Raw genomic sequence first — 16,960 nt, 5'->3', positions numbered from 1 at the left:
ATGTAGAGCGTTTACAGCTCCCCCCCCCCCCACTGCAGCGCGTCCTTCCCTGTCGAACCAGTTCCGGTGTTACGTTTCCGTCACGTCGTCCATTTTCACAAAATCGCACATGGTGCCGCACCGGTCGAGGACCGTCAGCCTCTTATTTTTTGGGATTTTGCTCCGTAGTGGCGAGAAATCCGTCTCGTAGTACCTGATAAATGCAAGATACGGTGGATATGGTGGACGACCCCGAGTATGACGAGGATGAGCCCTCGTTCAGCGACCCGGAGGACTACGAGGATGACATCGAAGATGAGGGTGAGCGGGAGCAAGAAACACCGCGGCTTTCTGGCCTGTTGCTAACAGTTAGCCACCAGTCGTAATATATGTACTACAAATGCTACAAGGAGAGTTAGCCTGTCACGCTGACTACCGGACCATAATGTTTAAACCATGAGATGTTATTACCAGGTTATAAAACAAATAACGGTACATCGCCATTTTCCTTAACTGACTCTCTCTGTTTCGTTTCACGGCCGTTGAAGCCTCACCCAGTCCCCGGGCATTTCTCTGTGGCCTTGTCGATGTCATTTTGACAATTAAAGCAGTGGCGAGGCTAACTAATGACAATCATTATATTATAGCTGAGTGAATATTTAAGGCCAAGACCATTACTGCGAACCTCCAGTCTGTGGATCGCATGAAGCGGCTGCTAACGATGCTAGTTTTCACATCAGATAAACGTTGATGCTAATTTAGGGTGCACAATGCCCCTCATGTCTGCAGATTAAAAACGTGAATAAATGACACATCAGCAAATCGATTTGTTCGTTGGTGTATTCGTTCACATAGTTTAAATCAATGAAGACGTATACAACAGCCATATACCATTTATATCCATTAAGGTAGGCTAAACATTAGAAACACCTCTCTGATTAAAGTGACACAATTCACAGCACCACAAACCCCCAATATGTCAATACAGTTGGATTAACACCTCTCTAAAACATTAGATGCATTAGTTTAAGACAGGTGCACTTTACAAAAGATGCTGAGACCCTTTTGTTGCATGTATCTTCTCTTTACTCTTCCCGTCTATAGATTAAATGAAAATGAAGACCGTAGTCTCTCGTGGTTTGGATTGAGCGCTATTTGGGGCTTGAAATTGTATTTGTGAGCAAAGTTTAACAGATGAGTGACTAACGTCAGTGTTACCCTCTCCAATCTTCCCACTCCCCTCTTTATCTTCAGAGTTCCTGGAGGACATCCTGAAGGATAAGCCCCAGGAGGCTGACGGCATAGACTCGGTGGTGGTGGTGGACAACGTCCCTCAGGTGGGCCAAGAGCGCTTAGAGAAACTCAAGAACGTCATACACAAGATTTTCTCCAAGTTTGGCAAGATCACCACTGAGTTCTATCCAGAGACTGACGGCTTGACCAAAGGGTATGTGATCTGCTCTATACACTGTTATGGAAGTATACTTGCTTTAATGTGTGAAATTAAGACGTAAAATAAAACCCATATCTCATGCAGGTATATCTTCTTGGAGTATGGTGGTCCCTCCCAGGCCCTCGAGGCGGTAAAGAACGCAGATGGATACAAACTCGACAAACAACATACATTCAGAGTCAATCTCTTCACCGACTTTGACAAGTAAGTGCTCAGTGTCTGATGAGAGATGCAGCAAATGTGACGGCAGATGTGTGTGAGACAAGGAGATTAATTCCGTTTGCTATTTCTCCAGGTACATGAACATCAGTGATGAGTGGGAAACTCCTGAGAAGCAGCCGTTCAAAGATTTTGTGAGTATTTTCTTTTCTTTTTACTAATCATAAGTAGGTTATTATGTGGGCTTTTTGTATGTGTAATCCTTTAAAATACACAACTCGATATCAACAAATTAATATGCCAAAATGTCTGTCTGTTCAGGGAAATATGCGCCATTGGACTGAGGACACAGACTGCCGTGACCAGTACAGTGTGATCTACGAAGCTGGGGAGAGGACCGCCATTTTCGACAACGATGCTAAGGAGCCGATCGTATCTGAGGAGAGAGCGGTAAGTAGTTGGTCTCGCTTTGAACTGCTGCGTTAATAGAGGTTGTAGTAAATGTACTTCGCAACAGTACTGGTTGGCTTGCAGACTAATGACATTTTTTTTGTATCTTGATGCAGCGCTGGACCGAGACGTACGTGCGCTGGTCTCCTAAAGGCACCTACCTGGCCACCTTCCACCAACGCGGCATAGCATTGTGGGGCGGCGAGAAGTTCAAGCAGATCCAGAGGTTCAGCCACCAGGGCGTGTCCCTCATCGACTTCTCACCATGTGAGAGGTAATGAACGTTGCTGTTAAGCTCTACTAATTGACACTTTCGTAGGATTCCGCTTCAAGCCTTAATGATGTGAGCTGATGCACTTTTTCAATAAATCAGACATGTAACAATCAGGTTTTTGGGCCCAAATCTGATTGATCTGCCGATGCTGCGCCCAAATACTTTTCTTTACCAAACTGATGAAATGTATATCTTGACACATTGAAATACCAGCGATAGAAAAGAAAACATGACGAGCTACTTGATCCAAATCCTGGAAGCCCTTGTTCAAAACTATTAAACTCGTGCCCGTAGTTTTATTAATAATGACCGATGGATAATGTGAAGTTAATAGTGCCGTATCTGATGTGTGGTTGTGCTGCCTTCCAGGTATGTGGTGACCTTCAGTCCCCTGATGGACACAAAGGAGGACCCACAGGCCATCATCATCTGGGACATTCTGACCGGACACAAGAAGAGAGGCTTCCACTGCGAGAGCTCTGCACACTGGCCCATATTCAAGTCAGTTTCTCCCTCTCATTGTCAAAATCTAAATGACTTCAATGTTGCTTTCACAGCTGTCGCTCCTGCAGTGATTTGAATGTAATATAACGGAGCATATTGGTTCCCAGGTGGAGCCACGATGGAAAGTTCTTTGCCAGGATGACCACAGACACGCTGAGCATCTATGAGGCTCCAGTAAGTACAAACAAAGACAACATATAGTTGTGTTTGTAAAGTGTGCAGCTGTAATGTTTCTTTAATTTTTCTGCTCCTTTTAGTCAATGGGCTTACTCGACAAGAAGAGTCTCAAGATTACCGGGATCAAGTAAGAGATGATGCTTTTATGATTAATTTCTAGTAATTGCTTTAAATTGGGGAAATACTGACAATAATCTGTGCCTTTGTTTGTCTACAGGGACTTCTCATGGTCTCCTGGTGACAACATCATAGCATTCTGGGTACCCGAGGACAAGGATATCCCAGCCAGAGTGACTCTGATGCAGATCCCTACCCGTCAGGAGATCCGAGTCCGCAACCTCTTCAATGTTGTCGACTGCAAACTGCACTGGCAGAGAAACGGAGACTACCTGTGTGTGAAAGTGGACAGGACTCCGAAAGGAACACCGGTAAAGAGAAAGAGGCTGGACAGCTGAGACCTCACTGTAAAAAAAAAAGAAAGAGAAAGAAAGAAAGAGAAAATGCTAATCTTATTTTTCAACCTTTTTCAGGGCGTCGTCACCAACTTTGAAATCTTCCGCATGAGAGAGAAGCAGGTTCCTGTCGATGTGGTGGAGATGAAGGGTAAGAACATAAAAATACATTTACAAAACCTTCACCGTATTTATTGTTTCCCGAAGGAAAACCCTGATGCATTGTTCGTTTTGTTTCCGTCTTTGCAGAAGGCATCATAGCGTTTGCATGGGAACCCAACGGCAGCAAGTTCGCTGTACTCCACGGAGAGTCTCCCAGAATCAACGTCTCCTTCTATCATGTCAAAAACAACGGCAAGATCGAGCTCACAAGTGAGTAGACCAGACCTGCCTGCTAACTGTCTTTCTGACTCTGGGTTGTACAGTCTAGGACGCACAGTAAACCTCCACTGACTGTGACACTTGATCTTGTTTTTCTTCAGAGACGTTTGACAAGCAGCAGGCCAACAGCATCTTCTGGAGCCCCCAGGGACAGTTTTTGGTGCTGGCTGGACTCAGGAGGTCAGTTAAACGTGTGTGTGTGTGTGTGTGTGTGTGTGTGTGTGTGAATGACAGCAACAAGAAGCCGCTGATGACAAAACTAAATAACTTTTCTGACACCTCGTATGAGAGCTAAGCTCCTCTGATTCTAACTCTGATCTGAGGCTCACAGTGTTCTATATGTTTGTCAGTTTTGATGAAGTCGTTGCGTGCGAGTGTATAATCTTGTCTTCTCCTGTCTGCGTTCAGTATGAATGGAGCTCTCGCCTTTGTGGACACGTCCGACTGCACCATGATGAACATAGCGGAGCACTACATGGCCTCTGATGTGGAGTGGGACCCGACCGGCCGCTACCTCGTCACCTCCGTCTCCTGGTGGAGCCACAAGGTGCGTGCTGCTAAGTTTACGCCACACATACTTGTCTCTTTCATTCCTGTCAGACCAATTCACCGTTGATGGGGGGGTGAACATGATAACAACATACTGAACTTCCATCCTTTTCCTCATTAAAGGTGGACAATGCGTACTGGCTGTGGACGTTCCAGGGCCGTCTTCTCCAGAAGAACAACAAGGATCGCTTCTGTCAGCTGCTCTGGAGACCCAGACCTCCTACCCTGCTCGGCATAGAACAGACCAAGGTACCGTTTCATCTTTTTATATATATACACACACACTGTATCTGTGTGTGGAGCCAGTGATGACAAACTAAATCACTTTTCTGACACCTCGTATGAGAGCTGCACTGCGGCTCCTGATTCTAACTCTGATCTGAGGCTCACATCTACAACGTCCTGTGTATTGGTGCAACGCCTACGTCATATTGTGTTTGTCGTATTTTATGGAATTTCCTATCTTTCTACAGTAAATATCCATCTTCCTCTTGCAGATAATCAAGAAGGATCTCAAGAAATACTCAAAGATCTTTGAGCAGAAGGATCGTCTGAGCCAGTCCAAGGCTTCTAAGGTTTGACATGTTTTATTTCGTTAACTGATCCAGGCTGGTCACTCTTCTATATCTTAACCTTTTTATCTAGTAGAGTTAGTTGGGAGTGATGCTCTCACAACTATCTGTATTATCCCTCTTTAACTAGTTGATATGGTGGAAGAATTGAAGTGTGCTCAAGCACATCAAGTTCTGTTTCAGCCATCTTTGTCTCTTTGTCTGATTTAAAGGCTCCTCAAAATCTCTTTGTTGCATAATTATAGCTTCCATACTAGAGACAAATGAATCATTCATCGATAAACGCTGCATGTTTTACGACCCAGAGAGCATTTTTATGATACTGAATGTTTTATGTGTTTGTGAGTAGGAGCTGGTGGACAAGCGCAGGACCATGATGGATGATTACCGTAGCTACAGGGAGACGGCGCAGCAGACCTATCATGATCAGAAGAGCAACCGCCTCGAGCTCAGAGGAGGTGGGACCTTTCTCACGTTTTGTACCCACCCCTGTGTCTGTTTCTGAAAGTAAGGAAATCACTGACATTTGTTCTCTGTCCTCCAGGAGTGGACTCTGATGAGCTGGACAGCAATGTGGAAGACTGGGAGGAGGAGACCATTGAGTTTTTTATCAACGAAGAAATCATTCCCCTTGGAGATCTGTAGTCCCCTACGCAGGTAAAATTAATGACCCGGTGACATGAAAAATACATTTACCCAGTTAGAATCCTGTATGCCTGTGTTGTTTGTTCATTAGTCATCTGTTATATGACAAATATATGTCAAAAGAATCTGTGTCAGATCATGTTTTCAACCGTTTCAAATGTCTGTTGACTCATCCTGCGTTTACAAATATTCATCCAAGACTTTGGGCGACCGGCTAGCCACACCTGTCATATAGAACCGTTTGTGTATTGTAGGAGCTAACAGAGCGATGTGGTGAGTGGTGGAAAAGGTGTGTTTGGATATTAGCGGGCAGAAGCTTTTTTTTTTTTTTTTTTTCATTTCCCAAACCCTGACTGAGGTGTAATTAATTAGAGGGAAACTTTGCCGATTTTCAACCGGCTCTGTTTTAATGCGGTGCTGGTGGTGCCGCAGTTCATGCAGATGAACATCCGCCAGACGATGCGCCGTTTGTCTGCATGTACTGCCTGCGCTGCAGTGACACAGAGCCGGTTGGAGAATCTGCAAAGTTTGGCTTTCATCGCTCCCTCATCCTCCTCCTGATCTAACCAGTGAGGGAGGTGTGTGTGTGAAGCCAACATCCTTTCTTTCTGTTTCACTGTGTACTACGTGACAGTACAGAAGCTAGAGACGCTCTAACTTCTGTTTCACTGGGCTTCAAGACTTATTGGAAAAACGTTGCCGTCAGTATCTTTATTCGATGTATTCAATGGAAAACTGCTGCATTTTGTAACGGTTCTCATCTGCTGAACTTGATGACTGAAAGTTCTTGTTTTGTGTACTCAAAATGATTCAACAACATCGGGGGGGAATTAGAGACGTCTGCTAATGAGTTCAACCTTTAAGACTGATGACCACTGTGGGCGTCTGTTTCCCTCTGTCCCTGTTTATGTAGATAACAAACCGTTTTATTCTTAATCTGTATTCTCTCTACTCTCTCTCTTTCAGTCCATCCGTTGTTGTGTGGAAGGAGGAGAGAGGAACTGCGTCATTGATTGGAGGACGACCACGACCACGCTGTGAATTTTGGGGTTCAAGAACCGCAACATTCATATTTAGTGACATCATCAAAGCACGCCTTGCGGATCAGCAGCCACATCCCTGGACAAGAGAGGATACTTTGTAATTAATATTTTCTCTTTGTCTCACACCATCTTTTTTTAATTTTTTTTCCTGTGGAACTTGGTATTTAGTAACTCAATTGGAGTAACTTGCTCTCTAACCTCAGCCCCGTCTCTCATCGGACCTTCTTTTTCCAGGGGTTGTGTTATGAACTAGCCTCACCATGCAAATGTGTTATCACAGGGCAGCACAGAGAGCCATACCAGTGGGGGGTGATGGTGTTGTGGCTAAACGAGCAGCCTTTGTTATAAATGTGCTGATGTGGCACTATAGTGGCCTGTATCCTCCTCCTTTCAGATTAGGCTTTCACACAGGGAGGGGGTGCGCAGTGGGAATAACTTTAAATAAACATTCAAACACAATGCTACCCGACTGTGTCTCACTGTTTGGTTCTTCGTTGAAGAGGGCATCGTCTGTTCTCTCTTCCTGTTCAGCTTGAGTGACATGAACAACCATTTTGATGATAAGTTGAAGTCATTTATCAACTAAAAAAAGCAACACGTACTCTGGTTCCAGCCTCCCAAATGTGAGGATGTTTTAAATCACTTTTAAATGAATTCTCTTCAAGCTTTGGACTGTCGTTCGTACAAAACAAGCAATTTTAAGACCTCACCTGCAGCTGCAGAAAGCTGATGGGCATTTATAGACTAATTGATTAATCAAAGTACACTCACACACATCATCTATTGAGCATTCAATACATCTGACACATTACCAGGTCGGATATCTTGGATAAATGAATGCATCTCTTGACCACCCTTATCTACATACGCATTTATATGCCAGTAACATAATAAATAAAATAACCAATCACGATATGGCTCCTCTATTTGAACAGTAATAAAAACAGTTGCTGAGTAGAAGTCGAGATGGATGTTAGAATATTTTCTGTCGACTATAAACAAGCTTTAAAGAGGCATATATATGCATGTACTTGTACAATGCTCACTGCAAACTATGTCTAATTTAGTGCATAGAGAGTGCTGCTGCAGTCTAACACTCCGGTTTACCATCATGTATTAAATGGAGCACACTTACTGTTTGTTAAACAGCCTCATCCCACAGTCAGTTTTCTGAAGACTGAGTGTTTTGTTCTGTCGTTCGCTTATCTGCCGTCTAGAATTTAAGATGACTATAAACCTTTTAATTTCGTAACAAATCACGTTTGATAAACCGATAACGGTGTCCTCAGCAGCTGCTGTTTAAAGCTCAGCTGGGTATCGGCTGAAACTGAGGTCACTGCATCTGAGGTCTAAGAAATGTTTTTTATCGTGCTTACGGTGAAATTTCTTCCTGCTCAGATGATTTTCATCTTTCTATCTGTCATAGTTAAAAATATCTCACTGCTTCATATCTAGTCTGTATTTTGTGGTTATGAAAGATTTTATGTAGCGAAGATCATGGCTTTCTCTTCACTCCTCTGGATAGCCGGTCTGTCATTGTGAAGACTTTTGTTAGGAAGTTTTCAAGCAGGTTACTTTGACCAATGTCCATAATTACGGTGCAGTTTTATATCCAACATGTTGCCTCACAGTTTTCAGGATATACAGAGAACAGTTAGTTATTGATGTGCCAGCACCATTTAGCTTCATCACTTAATCCCTAGTTGAGATGAGAGGTCGGACAGTGTTATTCCACTCTATATGTTGACTCTATAGGCTGCAGAGACCTTTTACCTCATTAACCTAAGGACCTAATGTGTGTACAGATGTTCACTGTGATGTTCAACATGAGCAACAGGACAGTAACATCTTATCTATAGAAGACTTGACTTAACAGGAAGTAAAAATACTCCATTACAAGTAAAAGTCCAGAATTCAAAATGTTACTTGAGTAGCAGTATTATCAGCATAATAAAGTATAGCAAAAGTATTCAATATGGAGAATGGCTTGTGTTATACTATTATATTACTCTGTTTACGTCACTAACAAATACATGTCGGAGCATTTTAATATCCGCTAATTTGAGATACTTTGTGTACTACTGGTTGGATTAGTATTATAGACCTTGTACTGCGTAATAAGCATAACACATGTTTTTTTATATAAAGCTATAAGCGTTGAATAATTGTAGTAGATTAAAAAGTGCAATATTTCCCTCCAAAATGTAATGGAATAGAAGTATAAAGAATGGAAATACTCAAGTAAAGTATGTCATAATTATATTTAATAACAGTTGGTCGGATACAAATATTGATCCACATGGTCCTCAGTGAGGAGGGTCAAAGAAACCGTATCTGATTAACCTGTTCTGGCTCCATCGATGCCTTCACAGGAACATCATTCCTTTTTTATAAGAGCCGCCTGGTCCTTTTGATGTGGAGGCAGCAGCCTCCATTTTCCCACCAGCTCACAGATGTTATAGATACTCATTAGGAGACAGCTCTGCATTCAAACATGCATGATACTATATTTAGATTTTTATGACTGACAAAATAAGTTCATAAAAAAAGACAGCTTAAACACTGAGGTCCCAGAAAAATAGAAACACCTGCCAAGTGCAATGCAATTAACCACAACAGCCCTGCAATACATATCTCCTTAATCAATAAAACTACTTGTTGGTTCTTTGACTAAACTTTATTCACGTTGTACTTTATGGTGTTGTGTTGGTCTGTTCTATATTGAAAAGTGTTATCAATGTTTTGTGCACCTCATTTACTTTTTTATGGCAAAATAAACACCTTAATGCGTGGTATAGCTGTATGCAAGGCGCTCTATTATTCATTATTTTGTTGGCCCCAAAGTTGTCAAAAGTATATAAAATAATATTTATGTGTAAAAAAAAATAATTGTTAGCTAAATAGAAATGCTGGGTACGTGATCTCGGGGCTAAATGGAAGCCCATTTCTGCCAAGAAAAGAAAACAAACTGTTGGAAAAGGAAAATACTAATACAAAAGTCAAAATGCTGGCGTAGCATATCATAATTTTAATTTAGTCGGATCATTTTGACTGACTTTCTCATAAGAATTGAATGTCCTCTAATATTGATTTAGTATAATCCTGATTTATTATCTCATAATTTTGATTTACTATCGTATAGGCCTAATGTTGACTATGGCTAAATATCTAATGATTTTGATTTACCGTGATTTATTTCTATTTGTATTAAGCATAACTTTCCATCTACTTGCTCTTGTTTGCCCCAGGCGTAGGCGGGTTTATGGTTTCACAGCAATCCGGTGGGCGTGTGTGGTGGTGTGGGCTGTAAAACGGGAGTGTGTGCGTGTGTGTGTGTGTGTGTCTGTATGTGTGTAGCACATAGCTGTTTTCACCCAAATATCGCGAGACGGTGCTTGATTATGTGGAGAGCGTAGACCGCCACAGTCCTGTCGTGCTCACCCGGTCTCATCACCCGGGCTGACGGACAGACAGAGAGAGCTGGTCGGACACGCGACAAAGGGCTGACCGACCGGCACCATGGAGCTCATCTGCCGGGTAAGACAAAAACCAGGGTTCCCGTCATTTGTTCGTGTTTTTTTTACCTCAGACAGACAGATTCATGTTCAGACTGGCTTAATTGTGACCGTGATGCTCCCGGTATGTGAAGGGCATAAAGGGAACAGAACCGGCTTTCTTGCACCTCAAAGGGAGCACGATGAGGGAGCTCGTGGGAGAGAGAGAGAGCAGAGGAGAGACCGGAGGAAAACATGTCCAGTCGTCCTGTCTGCTGCTGCTGCGTGCGGAGAAAAGGGAAAGTGTCCGTTTACATGAGAGGGGGACAGTGTCCGCACCGGCCGGTGAAAGGGCACATTGTAACCCGTGTACCGTATACATGAAGGTTGTTTTCTGACCGAGGACTGATAGGAGGTGATGGCGAGTAGAAACAAATATGAACTGAAATAAAACAGCCTGAACCTCCTGTCATAAAGAGAGAGATTATTTTTTTAATACAAAGTAAAAACCAAGCAACCTTATGCTAAAACTTAAAGTGCAGACGTGTCATTGAGCTTCACAGACACTTTCAAAGTTCACATAGGAATTTGTAATGTCCCCCCCCCCCCCCCCCTTCTTTTGCGCGTGTTTGTGCGCACGCACGTGTGTGTGTAAGTACAGCGCGTGCCAAGACACGAGAGCAGTTTATGGATGTTGATCACTCAAAATAGGCCCCTCCAGTCAACTTGGAGTTTGGATTTGAAACCGAATGGAAAGACACACCACAGAAAAAAAAATATAATTTTCTAAAGACTTCTGAGCCGTAGGATTCTCTGTTGTGCTCTTCCACCGTCTGGATTTGTATTTCTCTGGCTTAGGAGCGTCCATGTTTCCACTGTTTTCCTCCAGCAGCAGATGTTTTTATGGGACAGACAATAAGCTCTCTGGACTGAAGCGGCCTCCACCCCCACGGCCCCGTTTGTTCACGTCTCTGTGACAGCTGAGTGCCTGGGGAGGAGCCTGAGGTTCCCACGGCCCCTCGGCAAAACCATTTATAGCACATACTTCAGAAAATGTCCCGTTTAGGACTTGGGACTTTCAAATGGAAACAGAATGATGGATAATGTCAAGCGCAAATTTGATTAATTCATTTCTTATTTGTTTGGCTACAGGAAGAGGTATTGAGATCTTTTCAGTAAATAATATCCCATCACAATGTACAGTTAGTCCTCAATATTATTGAAATGTAGCAGTAAAAACATTTTTATTGTTATTATAAAGTTAAAGTCCTTTTACATGAGTCGAGTCTTTTAAGATACTCTATTTTGTTTGTCAGTTGTACTTTAAATATGTAAAACTGAATAATTTAATAGACTTTGCTTTGGATTTGAAAAATAATGGAACAATAACTGAATACGGTCGTATGATGGAATCCCACCATCATACAGCCCATTGAGCTGTTGCCCAGACCTACATGGTTACAGTAAACCTCAATACTTATTCATTATTCATTATTCATTTAGCATTCAGCACCTTTCACATAATATATGAGGGCTGTGTTTCACTCAACATCAGCCAACCTTTATCGTTGTTTATGCTTGTTTGTTTCTGGTTTGTAAAAATGTCACCACAGGCTCTTACGTACTCTTGTAAGCGTTCCGCACCGCCTCTTTCAAATTATAAGCCTCAGATGACTCGATGCCTGAACGGTTGTTTTGTAAAATTCACCCGACTGTGTTCGACATGTCCGAGGCAGTCACCTGGAGAGCGTATATATTTACAGGGTATGATGTTGGTATTTCATTTCAGTTTAGTGCAGTGCAATTTGTTCCATTTTGATTGTTATTGGTTTAACCGAACCACTGAACCAAAGTGAATTAAGGATGCTGCTTGGTGTTGCCTTGGTAACCAGGCAGCTGATACAATGTTGCATTGTGCATCATCTTCTGTGTGTACACACACACACAGAACATGGAACGGTGGGGTTCTAGAACATAAAGATTGTTGGCTCTACGTTGTAATAGGACATTCTTTATTGAAGAGCTTTTAACTGTAAGTCATTTATTTATTTATTGTTCATAAATTATGTACTATTGCTTTATAAATCAGCTACATGTCTCTGAGGAGAACAGGTTTGGCAGTGTTTATCCTCACACACTATGCCTATTTTAAAGTGTTTGTATAATTCCTTACAAACACTTTATAAGGTAACTACATCTTTTCTGTTCCACAAAGCAGAAGAAAAACATTTGGCCATGCTGCCTTCAGCCATTACTCTCCGAGAGGGGTTGAGAGGAGCTGAAAATATTGATATTCTTAAATGTTAACTCAGAGTAGTAGAAGTAGAAGGTAGCATAGTACCAATACAGTACTTGAGTAGATGTACTTAGTTATGTTCCACCATTGTCAGTGAACCCCCAGTATGCGTTTTGTCAGTTAGAGCTACTGAGGAATAGATCTGATATCACACAGCTTCTGTCTATAATATCCAGTTCTTGTATTTCATAATCAGTGTATAGTTGCCTCCATGAATTCCACCGTAAAAAAAGAACACAAGTCTGAGTTACATTTCCTGTTTCTTTCAGTTGCACATGGCAAGCAGGAAGTGTGTCCTTCCGCAGTAGATGGCCACCATGGAGCTGAGATAACCTCGTCCACGTTTCCCCACCAATCACGGCTCTGGATCGGGTATAACCATGGGAACATGGCGTGGTCTACGAGTGGCGTTCATCCTGGGGTCTTTGTTTATGATCCTGCTGATCATCGTCTACTGGGACGACGTCGGAGGCTTCAACCTCTACCCGCTGCAGGAGCCCAAACACAAGTCGCCTCACCTTCAGACGACTGCTGGGCCCTCACACTCTACGTACACCAGCAGAGCCCAGACCAGTTCTTCCTCCGCCGTCCCCACTACTGCTCCGAGTACAACACTGGTGCTTGAGGAGACAGGGGGAGCGGCTGAGGCGCACACAGAGGAGGAGGAGGAGGGGAAGGAAAAACAACTACAGAGGAAGGAGGAAACAAGGGAGGAGGAGGAGGAGGAGGAGAAGGAGAGAAGTCGTAATGCTGAGGAAGATAGGGAACAGGAGGCGAGGAAGCAGAGGATCGTGGATGTGTGTTCAGGGAAGGACGCTGTTGAATTCCCCGGAAGGACTCGGGCATTTGAGCAGATCCCAAACAGGGAGCTGGATCACCTGATAGTGGATGACACCCACCAGATTATCTACTGCTACGTCCCCAAGGTACAGCTGCCTTTTGTGTGTGTGTGTGTGTGTGTGCGTGTGTGTGTGTGTGTGTGTGTGTGGGGGGGGGGGGGGGGGGTTAGTTCACTTTGTGTGGATCTAAGTGTGAGAAAAATAGCAAGAAAGACAAAAAAACATCTTAAAATCACAGTTCTTCATTTCTCTAGCATTTGTCAACATTCACAAACACACGTTCGTGTGCCCTCTTGTCTTTTTTGAACACCTCGTCTTTCCTTTTTCTTTCCCTCCATCGTTGTTCTCCGTTCAGGTGGCGTGCACCAACTGGAAGCGAGTGATGGTGGTCCTGTCTCAGTCTCTGATCTCGCCCTCCTCAGGAAAACCTTACACTGACCCAGAGGCTGTACCTCCTGACCTCGTACACAACTCCTCTCTCCACCTCACTTTTGCCAAGTATGACACACACACACACTCCCTGATAATGCTACATTGTGGACGACAGATCTGTGTTGAAATCGGCAGGAGAAGAGCTAGTTTGGGTTAGCTGTTAGCAGCCCGTGGGGCAGCAAAGTCCTGTTAGGCTAAACAACGCAGCGAGCAGCTAACATTATCTGAGGTTGCATTGAGTTACATTACGCTGCGTTCAAGCTCTATTCATTAAAAAGTATATTGGGTGCTATCATGCGCTATCACAATTTTATCACAACGTTATAATGATATTAACTTGTACAATTTAGTTTTTGGTGAAAAACTGGAATAAATACAATTGTTTGAAGAAGATTTTCACAGCATTATAAAATAGGGATTTATGACCTGTTTAACTTCCTAACACTAGCTCTAAGCAAGAAACAAGCTATATCTCACAAGGAACATGTCTTCACAACAAAATATTGATTCTTTTTGAAGGAAAAAGTGCTGAATTTAAAAAGAAAAAGAAGACACGTAGCCTACACAAACCAAATCCCTGGGCTGAGAAACCAAGCCCCCACTATCATTTCTTTAACAACTCAGTAAAAATCCTCTCCAACAGTTCAACATGGAAAACAGAGAAACTAAGAAATGTATCTAAACAAGACTGGAATGCAAAACAAACCACACTCCCAAAATAATCTACCAATTAATCAGGGTGTCTATCCAGAACTTAAGAAACTTAAGCAGACTCAGTTTGTAAGTCGCTGTACGATTTTTCTCTTTGGTAACTCTGTCCTTTTTTTAGACAGCTCTACGGAAACACTTAGCTATTCAGTTTTACCGTTTGAGGAACTACATGTGAGCTGAAGGAGTTATTTACTGAGTTGACTCTTGGAAGAGGGGAATGGAAAAGACGGGCGGGGGGTTGATGCTGCAGCACAGACAGACCTTTCTCTGCCTCTCAGGAGCTGTCTGTGTTTGGATATATATCTGAGCATGTGTTTTTTCTATCTGCACTGACATACAAGACACCTTTTTGTCCCCTGAAGGACTGATCAGGCTTTGTTTTCAAGTCACTTACAAATGTTTTTTAGTATTGCATGGGACTAAACAGCTAACCCTCAAAAAGCGTTACAATCAGGACAAAACTAAAGATCTGCTCTCATGGTGTTGTGTGCTGTTTGTGTCTCTTGCCAGGTTTTGGCGCCATTATGGTTCTCTGTCCCGCCACCTGATGGCACTCAAGCTCCAGCACTACACCAAGTTTCTGTTCGTACGAGACCCTTTTGTGCGTCTTATCTCGGCCTTCAGGAACAAGTTTGGAAGGTGTGTGTCAGATAGTGGATGTTTAGACAGAGCGGGCTGTGTAGTGTACGTGTTTGATTTAAGGGTGAGGAATGGGCTACACTTTTGATTCAACTGCAGTCCTATCATTCTTGAACTGGGTGTATTTGTGTTTGTTTTTAAGGCCCAACGAGGACTTCTACAAGCAGTTTGGCTCTGTCATGCTGCGTCGTTATGCTAACGTGTCAGGCGGTTTGCCAGAGACAGCAGCGGAGGCGTTTGCAGCGGGAATCAAGCCGACATTCCAGCAGTTTATCACATACCTGCTGGATGCAGAGACCGAGAGGGAGAGTATCTTCAACGAACACTGGCGGCAGGTACTTGTCTCACACAGCAGTGAAAGGCTCCACTTGATACAGTTTGACATTATTTCTCAGATGATTGGATGCCGTGAGGTTATTCTACATACTTACCCCTCCTGTTGTTCATATTCAACTTCTACATCATTTTTTAAAGGCAGGGTTAATAATCTTCAAAAACACGTTTTATATTTTTGTTGAAATTCTCATTACATCCTGACAGCAATGAAAGAATCATACAAAAATCCGGTATCTGTGGCCGTCGGAGGATTTTAATAAGCCGGTCCAATCATTAAATTTGGCACTAATTAAATGATCGTTCATTATGATAATTTTGGGGGAGTGGCTTTGGAGGTTGACCTGAAGGGACGGGATGTCAGTGTTGCTGACTTGGCGATTTTCTTGCTAGGTTTAGCAACTATTGGAGCTAGCGCTGCTAACTACCTTCATTGGAAAAGAGTTGGCAACACTGGGCTGGGTTTTTCTGTTGGATTGTTTTTTAAATATAGCATACTCTTGCCAGTTTCTCAAGATTACCAACCCTAGCTTTAAAAGACCATACCAGTATAACATGGACTTCTTGCCCTTACCTATCGTCTCTGCCATTCGCACTTTGTGTCAGGTATTACAAACAGACGCACAAACGGACGCAGTTATAAAATTGTACGCCTGCTTTTTGTGTGTTTCAGGTGTACCGTCTGTGCCATCCATGCCAGGTGAAGTATGACTTCATTGGGCGACTAGAAACCCTGGAAACAGACGCGGAGCACCTGCTGAAGCTTCTGGAGGTGGATCAGCTGCTACGCTTCCCTTCAGGGGCTCGAAACCGCACTGCAGCCAGCTGGGAAAGAGACTGGTTTGCACAGATTCCCATAACAATGAGGAGAGAACTGTACAAGCTGTATCAACCAGACTTTGAGATGTTTGGCTATCCCAAACCTGACAGCACACTCCACCAGTAGACCACGCCGAGCCAAAGGCCTGGGCGCTGCACTGTGTGTAGAGCCCACACCTCAACTGCCTGCGCCGAGCCAGCAAATGCCTTTTAAGACCAGTCTATGATGCTGTTTGTTTCATTCGCTTTGTGCGTACCTCAAATGACAGAAGTGCCTGCCAGTATTATTGCATTTTCGGCATCATTTCATATCTGAAGCACACCTGCTTTCAAGCTGCATTATCCTAGTCTGTTTTCCCCATGTAAAGGCACTTTGAATAGTATTTTGTGAGTAGTATTTCGGTAAGTCATTGGGAAAGGACTGAGGCTAACTGTTGACTGACATCTCTGTGAAGGGAAATGTGTTGCAGAGAAATAAAGTGTTTTTGTATATGTGACTTTATTTTTGACTGTGTATGTGGCAGAAATATTTAAGTGGCAATACCACAATAGTGGTATCGTAAGTAAGGTCTGTTTAATAGTCCAGGGAGTAACACGCAACAGTTGTATGTCTTCTGTAGCTGTGGAGGACCGTTATCAATTGTAGGCTTTAAAAAGACTTCTTAACTTTAAGTAAAGGTTAAACCAACTGTTGGCATATAGTTTGAAAGATGTGGGTGTTTACCAGGCATTGAGGGTCTAATAAAAAGATGCTACTGC

At 43.0% G+C, this 16,960-nt stretch overlaps 2 protein-coding genes across 2 annotated transcripts; both read left to right on the top strand.

Moving 5' to 3' along the window:
* Nucleotides 1-78: 78 nt before the first annotated feature.
* Nucleotides 79-7,102, top strand: eif3ba (eukaryotic translation initiation factor 3, subunit Ba). Its single transcript, XM_079159023.1, has 19 exons — nt 79-300; nt 1,234-1,426; nt 1,517-1,636; nt 1,728-1,785; nt 1,913-2,041; nt 2,158-2,315; nt 2,685-2,816; nt 2,927-2,993; nt 3,077-3,123; nt 3,214-3,424; nt 3,527-3,599; nt 3,698-3,820; nt 3,931-4,009; nt 4,238-4,376; nt 4,502-4,627; nt 4,876-4,953; nt 5,300-5,408; nt 5,495-5,607; nt 6,562-7,102. Exons 1-18 carry the CDS (start codon nt 201-203, stop codon nt 5,593-5,595), a joined length of 2,043 nt encoding a protein of 680 aa, XP_079015149.1. The 5' UTR covers nt 79-200; the 3' UTR covers nt 5,596-5,607; nt 6,562-7,102.
* A 2,948-nt stretch (nt 7,103-10,050) lies between these two features.
* Nucleotides 10,051-16,638, top strand: LOC306695481 (carbohydrate sulfotransferase 12-like). The gene is made up of 6 exons (XM_079158735.1): nt 10,051-10,175; nt 12,698-13,354; nt 13,623-13,765; nt 14,921-15,049; nt 15,192-15,384; nt 16,056-16,638. The coding sequence occupies exons 2-6, from the start codon at nt 12,809-12,811 to the stop codon at nt 16,326-16,328; spliced, it is 1,284 nt and encodes a 427-aa protein (XP_079014861.1). The 5' UTR covers nt 10,051-10,175; nt 12,698-12,808; the 3' UTR covers nt 16,329-16,638.
* The last annotated feature ends 322 nt before the right edge of the window (nt 16,639-16,960 follow it).

Source organism: Pholis gunnellus (assembly GCF_910591455.1).
Source record: "Pholis gunnellus genome assembly, chromosome: 5".
NCBI lineage: Eukaryota > Metazoa > Chordata > Actinopteri > Perciformes > Pholidae > Pholis > Pholis gunnellus.
This window is presented reverse-complemented; position numbering and strand designations above follow the sequence as displayed.